The sequence below is a fragment of the Limulus polyphemus genome, unplaced genomic scaffold, assembly GCF_000517525.1.
Source record: "Limulus polyphemus unplaced genomic scaffold, Limulus_polyphemus-2.1.2 Scaffold1143, whole genome shotgun sequence".
NCBI lineage: Eukaryota > Metazoa > Arthropoda > Merostomata > Xiphosura > Limulidae > Limulus > Limulus polyphemus.
The window spans coordinates 251160-261698 of NW_013666753.1; the positions used below are offsets into that span (position 1 = coordinate 251160).

At 31.3% G+C, this 10539-nt stretch overlaps 1 protein-coding gene across 1 annotated transcript in view; it reads right to left on the reverse strand.

Annotated features, from left to right (window-relative positions):
• LOC106462327 (ubiquitin-conjugating enzyme E2-24 kDa-like) overlaps positions 1-8412 on the reverse strand; it is a 44664-nt gene extending 36252 nt beyond the window's left edge. Inside the window, exons 1-4 of the mRNA XM_013922235.2 lie at positions 8325-8412; positions 7994-8172; positions 7479-7667; positions 4576-4626 (exon numbers count right to left, since the gene is read on the reverse strand). Of these exons, the coding sequence (XP_013777689.1) occupies positions 4576-4626; positions 7479-7639 (212 nt within the window). The 5' untranslated portion in view covers positions 7640-7667; positions 7994-8172; positions 8325-8412. The remainder of the gene's footprint in view (positions 1-4575; positions 4627-7478; positions 7668-7993; positions 8173-8324) is intronic.
• Between the last annotated feature and the right edge of the window lie 2127 nt (positions 8413-10539).

The window sequence follows — 10539 nt, forward strand, 5'->3', positions numbered from 1 at the left end:
ATTTTTCATTGAAAGTTGATATACATTGCTATAACTACATAATATATGCGATGTTGTTGTGAGCGGCTTCCTTTGTACTCGACGTTTCTTAAACGAGCGTTTACAGGAAACCTCAGGCACAAAAGCACCTGGCTTAGTAAATAATGGTTGGGTGGGGAAAAATGCCATTGCAGCAGTAAACTGTTGAGAAAACATGTAACATTTAACTGAATGCATATGCACATATGTTGCTTAAAATGTATTCTCCATAAATGGTCATAAAAACTTAAAAAATAAGGTAATTACAAATTGTTAATTTAAAAAGGGGAATAGGGATCGTCAAAAAAGTACAGAAACAAGTTGAATCAAAATGCAAAGATTATATTTTCCAGCCTACGACTAGGGACTCTTAAAAAAAAGTAAACAAACTAGGCTGGAAATAGTGTCTACATTATTTTCTCAAGCTACAAATCCCTATTTTGACACCACTAAAATTGGCAAGTACTGTAGACATGGAGTCAAAATATTGGTTTGCAGCTTGAGAAAATAATGTAAACCCTATTTCCAGCCTACTTTTTTTACTTTTTTAAGGTCCCTAGTTGTAGACTTGAAAATATAATATTTACATTTTAAGTCAAATTGTTTCTGTACTTTTTGATGATCCCTATTCCCCTTTTTAAATTAAACATTTTTAATTATCTTGTTCTTTACAGGAACAGGCATTGTACATGAAAAATATTACGTTCCTGTAACCTGTACAATACTAGAAAAACTCGTTAAATATTTCTATACTACAGTTAAGCTGAACCATGCTTTACTAATTCAAAAAAAAAATAATAATTATTACGTTTCGAATACATGAAGTTTTCCGTTTTTTATTATCATTTTATAATCACATACTTTATCAGTCTTTATTATTTTGGCAACAATAAAATTTCTATTTGCTTAATTTCTAATGATAACTCTTAAACAGGTAAGTATCATTAATCATATAGAAGCATCGCTAAAGACTACCGTTTTCAGAAGATATCTTTCACTCAGTCGCAGCTCTGAAAAGGCCTGCCCCAAGATATTAAACAGATTTACGAGATGTGGTTCAGAGGCAATCTTGATTTTATCAAGTGATGTTGAACATATTATATGTAGTACACGAAGTAAGCAAGTCACAGTATATAACAAAATATTAAGTAAAACGCTTAAGTTTTCAAGCACAGCACTTAAGCAGTATTATTTCAATTCTACGGTCGTAAAAGTCTGCGAGTTAAAAATAATAAACCTACTTACATATTACTGCTTGTAGATTATCGTTATTCATGAGCTCTGCCAGATGCCTTCTCAAATCAAACTCTGAACGAGGTTTAGCACGTCATGGGCATGCGCTTCTAACTGCAAACCTATTGGGAGTATTTTGCACGTCCTGTATATTTTTGTAAAATTTATGTTGCTATTTTTTTATTATATCATCGAGTAATTTACTGGCCTTTATTAGCTCGACAATGATAGAATTTCTACTCTAAACATGTTTACACCGTGGCATCATGTGTTCTAAGTCTAAGTAAATTTGAGATTTTATCTTAAGTAAATAGTTTCACGTTATGTAATGTACAGATTACAAACGTGCATAAATATGTGCAAAAAATAACGTACAATGCTGGCAAAAATAACATTTATCATGAAATTTATAACATAAAATTTGCAAATAAAAATAATACAAAGAAAGATGAAGTAGTCAAATATCAAAATATGAGGAATTTATCTCTCACACACAAACGACAAGAAACAGAGATCAATTATTTCAAGAACTTCAGCGTAATAAAACAAAGACATTTTATTTTTAAGAGACTTTTCTGTTACCACAAACTGTCAGTAGTAGTAGTACCTAATTCTAAGTTTCAATCTATTCTGTTAATGTTCTCATACCAAAATAACGGCATATTTTAAAGATAGCTGGATTTACTTTCATTGTTACCAATTTTCGGAGTTAATAGCTTATGTGTATTTGGAGAACACTGTGTATATTTAAAAACTACCCGACAAGAGTAAACTTGTATTTATGAATTAACGAGAAGATTTAAATCATTTTACAAACAATATCAAACGTAAAGATTCCATAAACGTAACATACTAAAAATACTATTTTGAACTGTAGCACACGAAACGATCTGCAGGTGCAGATATACCATGTTAGGCCCAGCAATAACAGTTACTTATATTTGGTGTCTGCTTCACGTGTTTTGTTAGTGACATCCTTTCTCAGTTGAAATATGATAAGCGACATTTAGACGGTAGATTTGAAATGGCTGCCAAAATCAAACCGTTTTTCCATTTTTTTCTGTCACAACAACTTGTGACAATAGCTAAACTATGATCCCATTGAAGGAGGAAAATTTTAGTACCTACTTATATAGTTTCCAATGTGTTTAAAACATGCTATCTGCTGTCGACTATATGCTATGATGCACAGAGTATAACCAAATAACTAGTGATCTGAGAAAGGTCTTATGCTAAAAAATACTTTAAACGATAAAGAAGCAAAAATTACGTATATTTATAAACTTTAATATTAACACTCAATCACTAAGATTTCCCCTGATATTTACCTTTACAGCTCATTCAATAAAACAATCACTAGGGTGCTAAGAGTTTCTGATACACTCAAGATATTCCCACACAATCACTAACGTAGTGTTCTGAGGTTTTCTGATACACTCACGATATCATCACACAGACATTAACGTAGTGTACTGAGGTTTTCTGATAAACTCACGATATCATCGTACACTCAGTAGCGTAGGGTTCCGAGATTTTGTTTTTCACGCAGCTCATTATGAATAAACAAAAAAGTGTGTTGAATTTTAAATTAATTTTCACGAGCTGTCATGTGCATTTTATGTTCCAAGTGCTTTGTCTCCAATCTTTGTTATAGCGTGGTCATAGAAAGAGCAGCCAGAATACAATAAATTACTGGCAATTCGAACGTAATGTGGCAATTTTGTGACTACATCGTCTCGTCAGCAAAATGTTTTATGATTTTAATAATCAACTATATTGCATGACAAAGTAGTTTATCAATTAGCTAACACTAACGTAAACCTTAATGATTAGCCACAGTTTTTTACTTGTTTTTCAACTATACATAAATTTGTATATATATATGTTAAATATTTATTTTCTTTTTCGCCAGAGGTAAAATTGAAAAGAGAATCTGTGACATAGAAGCCTAGTATTGTTTGATTGGCAGTACCCTCTGCTGTGGACTGCAATATCGCCTATTCAAGGCTCATCAGCACAGTGGTCAGGCCATGGCTTAACTGGCATTACTGCTTCCTACAGCCCTGAATTTGTTTAATAATTTAAAAAATTATCAGCATCACTCCTGCCATTACTTTCTAGAATATATCTTACAAACATGTGGGACAGTAAGAAAACACAATGTTATTACTACAATGAGTTCTACCTGAAAAATCATGTTAAAATATATATCCTCATCTAATCAAAGATGTTGTCCAACACGTTGACCGATACAATAAAGAAATCTTAGGTGAAAAGAAAGTCTTTAACTACAATTAGTTGTCATTAATATCTGGCCAAGAATAAACTACTAAACATGTAGTTGTTCATCATAACATACTTATTTATAAGGTAAAAGGAGAACAAACTGTCAAATGTAATTTAAACATGACTTGTTGTAACAGCTACAAGATGATGAGAGATAATTCAGTTTTTACTGAATTTTAGTTTTCACCACTGAAAAAAATTCAAAAAATCTTGTTTGTTATATACTACAAAAGGTAGTTTTAAATTTCTCATGTAACTTATAGTAGAATATAAGATACAACAGCAGTACTTGAAACACTTAAATTTAGGGGTAAATAATAACTAGACAATTACTAATTTTAAAAAGTTTTCAAAAATATATTTAGATAAAAAAAATTCAAAATACAAGTTTTCAAGAGCATTCAAAATTATGCTAGCAAATGTGTTTTGCAAAGTATAATAAAAATGAATCCACTTTTCTATTTAGTACTTGCCATTTTTTACCTTTAGCAAGTACTATTGCTTCACTACATTGCCTGTTTTTTTTCTTCAATTTTGTGATCAGTTTTATTCCAATGTAAACCATTTAAGCTTAAAAATTATAATTTTCACTAGTCTTGTCTTAAAAACTACATAATAGTTTATGCCTACATTATCAATTGCAATAATTTTCCAACTAATATCTCTTGTTGTACTGTACTTTCTAAATAATTCAGGTATTCATGAATATATGACAAAAATCTATCTAGCCACTCTTACAACCACATATACAAGTTACACATAACTTTGAGTTGTAAAACAGGAAATGAGTATCCAGAGTTCACTTAAAATATAATTTTATTCATCTTCACAATTTTCCATAAGCCTGGTTTGCTTGATTTTATGAAATAATTGAAAGAGTTTATTTGTACACATGAAAACACATAATAACATTTGCCCAGAATACCTTACCCATGGTGTAACTACTAGCAACATAAACCACAGTCAGTCTGAGTTGTATATACCAAGTTTCTTATTACATATCTTTCTCTAAAGTTCAAAATCTCTGCATAAATTTACCTGCAATTAGGGGGTGGATCTAGTGTTATCTCAGCCAGTTCCTTTTGAATCCTGGTGTAAGGCAAAAACAAACCATACTATTATTATTATCCAACTATCAAACAAAAACAAAGATAAATATTTCAAAAAATGTTTCTCAGACAAGTAGGTAGATTAAAACCTACAATTTCTTAGCTGGGTTTTTATGTACAATAAAATGAATTGGGTTATGAAAATCACAAGTTTAAACTAAATGAAATTTCTGGGATATAAATCTTCACATAAATGAACATATACTTGAATTTTTTCCCCACAGTTTTAATTTACTTTGTACAGCACGATACTGCTGAACATTCTCATTTCTAGAATAGGTTAGAATTAAATTTTAGTCTTAGGTATCTTATTTTTTAACTTATTGATATTTTATATTAACAATTTCCTTACACATACCACACAGTTCAAGAGGTTCTTCTTAAACATTTCTTCATTCCTTCTGCATTACAAAAATGGTTCTTTTATACATTCATTTCTTCTCCACATCAAATATGTTTTAATTTGTAAAAACTGGTTTGTAAGTTAAATGCCTCTTTACATAACTCTTAATATTTATCAAAAATAGCTTAAAATATTACATTCCATAATATTTACAAGGATTAGGCCCAAGGAAACTTATAATTACCATTAACATCCCAGGCTGGATATCAGCTTTAACACTGTTTTCAAAAATCTAGTCTAGCTACAGTTTTATTATTATTGTGCTTATATAAAGGATGGTATTGTGTCAACAAAACATACTGGTTAGGTATCTTTATCTCAACAGCTATCTTTACCTTAGTGTTAAAACAAACTGAAAAATATGAAGGGTAAAAATTGTACTATTATAGATGTATTTACATGCATAAAGATGTACACATTCAGGTCAATCCTGAGAAATCATACATCTGCAACTACATTTTCTTTCAAAAATAAAAAAGTTACTATCAATATATTGGTAATAATCTCAGAATTTTCCATTTCTCATACAACAGCTTGCATGGATGGTATAATGTTCTATTTTCTACAGTTCGTAAGCAACAATAATGGTCTATAATAATCTTTTAAAAACAGTTATTACTTGTTTTGTGTTTGGAATTTGAGCTCTTAAGTAATATAAATCTAATTAGAATAAGATAGGCCAGAAGACACTATCTTATATATTTACTGGTATTATACTAAACAATCAATACCTTTATTTCTTTTAAGATAATGTACCACAGAGAAAAATCTCCAGATAAGTAACTTAAATGCAGATATATTTGTTGAAATCCTATGATACAAACTTGGTCATAAATTGTTAAATGAGATTTACATATCACCCCTCCCCCATCATATCTGCATTTTCATTAAGTTCCTTATGACTTTAGTGATCTCACAAAATAATGTAGCATGTCATGTACAAAGCCTTTAGTGATTGAACTGTGTAGTTTTAAATTAAGAAATGTGACAAGGTTACAGTCACATAGTCCCACATCCCCTTATCTCATATGTAATAGTATAGAAACAGTGGTTTTAATATACTTTGACACAAGTAAACAAAACATTAATCAAACGTTTAAGTACATCTTGAAAGGTAAACAGTAACTCCAAATGAAATAAGTGCTTTGAGATCACCCCACTTCAAAAAAATAAAAAACAGAAACTATACATTCAAACTAAAAGCTAGTTTATGATACATTGTTTATAATTGAACCAAAATAAATAAAAGGGTTCAATTTTAACCCTAAACTCACATCAACCTTGGAAATTTTGCTCCAGTAAAAGATTAACATTTGTTTTCACAAGAATCTCTAGCTTTATATTACTTTTTCATGCTGTGGTCCAATACTTAGAATATTAATATTTAGGATGGATACTTCTAAAATTATGCACATGAATTACTGAAACTTAAGAAAAGTAAAATTGTTTAAAAGAAATGTTGATGTTGAATAAAGATTACTGATAAAGAACATCATTTCAAGTACTTTTTTATTCTTATTCACAGTAACTTGTACAAATGACAATCATGTGGTATGTAGTTTAGGGACAAAACTATTATAAATATCTTTACATTGAAAAACTGCCAAATGAGACACAACTGCTTGAACTGTATTTCTTTAAATCACAGATGAGTAACTATGAAGAATGAAATTGAAATCTGAAATTCCGTTAATGGCATGAATAATCTATGGAAGAATAATTCTACAGGATGGGCAACAAGTCTGGGCAACCCCCAAATAAAGATAGTGTACACAAAAGAAAGAATTTATTGCATATTGACACAGATTAACAAAAGGTTCTATTAATAATCCAAAATGTCTTGGATTGTTGGCCTTCATTTTCATGACATAGGATGATAAATCCCCATGTGAAATGTGACATCCTCTTTAGCAAACCTTTCAAAAAATTTTGTTTCAAACTGTCAGTTGTTTCATACATCACTCCTTTGCAACAATCTGTTTGATAAAAACCCACTAAAACTCAAAAAACTAAATTGTTAACAAGGGATTTAAATAAGAGGGTGCCAGATTGTTGCCCACCCTGTACAGCAATAATGTTGGAACTGGAAATTGATCTAAGTACTGAGTGCAGAACTTACAAAAGACTTAAACTTAGATTAATTTTCTTTTTTTAAAGACAGAATTACTATTGAGCACATATAACACTTTCCCATGATGAAATAGTGTTTTGGAATAAACTTTCGACACAATATTTTTTAATCTGTTAACAGCAAAATATTTCTGGAATTTGAATTGTAAATAAATAACCTGGTTTGGTCTTTTGTGTAAGACTATGAGGCAGTTGGCTCTTGTACTTCCTATAAAGTTTCATGCAATAGGAAACTTAGTAATAGTTGTAGGTAATTTGCCGAAAAACTAATTATAGAAGATTGAAATAACAATAGTTACCTTTTGGCGCTAGTACTCAGAGCTTTTGACATTTTAGGATTTAGTTTTGGTTCTTTTTGCTCTTTTTCACGGTCTTGGTGTGATGATGAAACGGAGTTACGTCCAAGGCCTCCGCTGGTAATTGTTCCCGAGGGCCCTGCCTGACCACGATCGCTTGACATCCTTTTGATTAGGCCTATAGTACGTTTTCTAAACCAAATTAATATTAATTATGATTTCACCTGAATGATACGAAAGAGATAAGAGTTCCTTAAAATTAATCTCACGGATTTAATTCATTTCACCTTAAAAGTATAACGTATATTTGAATAAAACTATTAATTTACTAGTGGAGCACCTTTCGGAAAAACACGCCGAGAACAGGTAGTGCCGTTAGTCTTTGCTAACAACGGGCAAATGTGACTTACAAAACAAAGGGACGCTTCCTGAACAATACGTTGTGCTACGTTGATTAATAAATTAAAATCTTAAACAGTAATTACTTTAAGCTTTCTAGAAAGTGAATATGTTCTTACCTTAGTCCTTTATGATCAAGTGAAGATTTGAACTAAGACTAATGTTGCATAACGTTACGTTTAACGGAGATAATTAACAAACTGGAAAATAATCGAAGAGCGAAACGATAGACAAAACACATCAACCAATATGCCTCTTCAACTCTCTATGGAAACTTGTAACGCCGTCTGTAGACCGCCTGTAGAATGAAAGTGACATTTAATCCCAGTGCTTGACACAAGGGCTTACAAGTTACATAGCTTTATTTCCTTGCTTTGACCTCTTTTTTATTATAATTTATTGTTATACAAGCACTAAAGGTCTATTTTCTAATTAAAGGACTTTACATACTTAACATCAGGGGTGAAATTCTACCGGTATTCACCGCTAGTACCAGGACTTATCTGAGCTGCTTTGTCGTTTTTTATGTTTACACGTAGATTTTTTTTTCTTTTTCAAAAACAGGTCCACTTCACCCAGCTGAGTACCTCTCCCTTATTCTTCTTTTTTTTTTAGGATTTAACCCCAGCCTAATATTATACATTCTCAATTCAAGTATAAAGACCTACACAATCATCAATTGATGCGTACTAGCTGTTTTCATTAAGAGAAAAAAAAAGCAAAAACAAAGGTTTTCTCATACATAAATGCTAGCTCTTTAAAAGGAAAAAAATATAGAATTTAAAACCAAAATCTTACGCTAATAAGTCGGACACACACAAGAACTTTTTTTTTCTTCCAGATGGATACTTATTTAATAATGATGATGAAGACGGTTGATAAAACATAAAACATTTTATTTACAAGGTTCGAACGTTTCCGAATAACTTATTCCAAATCTTCAGCGAAATCTGAAAATTGTGTTACAAAGATGATTATTACTAAAGTTATTACATAATAACATAATTATTAGTTTAATCAGTTATTGAGAAAAATGGTAAATGAACGGATGAAACAATGTTTATACATATATTACACAACAGCTGAGTTAAGTGTGAAAATTTAGAACAATTTTAGATCTAAAGAGCTTTGTAAGTAGTTAAGGGTCGGGCGGTCTTTAGCTATGGGTAGACTTTCTTTAATATTGAGGTCAAGGTCTGGATATCCTGTGGTGATGAAATCGTTACATGAAATATTGTGACCTGTGATTTCAGAATGTGAGCGAATAGATGAGTGGCTGGGTTTAAGTAGTGGATGGTTGGTTCTGTTAGATACTCCTAAACGTTCATAGACTCTAGTTTTAAGTGGCGTTTCGTTTTGCCAACGTACGTGACCTTGCAGTCACGTACATAATGGCCAGGTGTTTAGGGCGCTCGACTAGCAATCTGCGAGTTCGAATCCCCGTCCCACCATATATGCTCGCCTTTTCAGCCGTGGGGTCGTTATAATGTTTCGGTCAATCCCATTATTCATTGGTAAAAGAGTAGCCCAAAAGTTGGCGGTGGGTGGTGATGACTAGCTGCCTTCCATCTAGTCTTACACTGTTAAATTAGGGACGGCTAGCGCAGATAGCCCTCGTGTAGCTTTGCGCGAAATTCATAACAAACAAACAAACAAATATTTATACACGAGCCGTGAACGTAGAAGTTTAGGTACTTGATCTTTATACTGAAAGTGTTTAATGTGGAGGCTATGTCTGTATATTAGTCTAAGCTGAATTTGAGGGTAGAAGTTTTTATTAGGGATTGGTAGGGATTGCGAACCCATAAAAGGATGGGAGATAATGAGGGGAAATTTGGGGACGGTGTGTACATGTATATGTAGCAAATAATTATCATCGAAGATTTCTGATTTCAATTTTGAGTCTTTTCTTGAATTTAGATATTGTGGAAGAAAATGTAACTTGCTACACCCTAAAAACATTATATAGAATAAAAACTACACTAACCCTTATATCATGTAACTTACTACACTCTAAAAACATTATATACAATAAAAACTACCCTAACCCTGATATCAAACAGCAGTCAATAATTTTATTGTTTGTCTTTTTATATAATTTTTTTAGGATGATGTAAGTTTTGCTATTATAAACTCATTTTCATTTGTATAATTTTCAGAACTTACTTTGAGTTTATAGCATTAATCTCTAGAATACTGAAGAATTTATTGTTAATGTATATGAAACGTAGACGCTGAGACTTAGATTCCAAGAAACTATGACTTTTAAACAACTAACTAGTGTGTGAACGAACAAAACAAATACTTTTTTAAGTAACTCAGTTTTGTAGTTTTGACTTTTTTGTTTCAATACTTTTTGTAGCATTAAAACTTCCTATATTACTATAGTTAGCTAGGTTACGTATATAATGATCCCTGTTTGTCTTTATAAAATATATTTATTTTTATCATATTTGTAACATTAAACTTTCGAAAACACCATGAAACAAAAATTCAATCATGCGAGAAGATGAAATATATATCTGATTGAAGCTCACGAATGCAATAACACTTAAACCTGAAGGAAGGTTTTCGACTTCTAGCTACTCTTCAAGCTAAATAATAATATTGTTGCGTCATCGATATCATGTGATTCTCACGCCATCTACTTTCTAGAACTATCCTG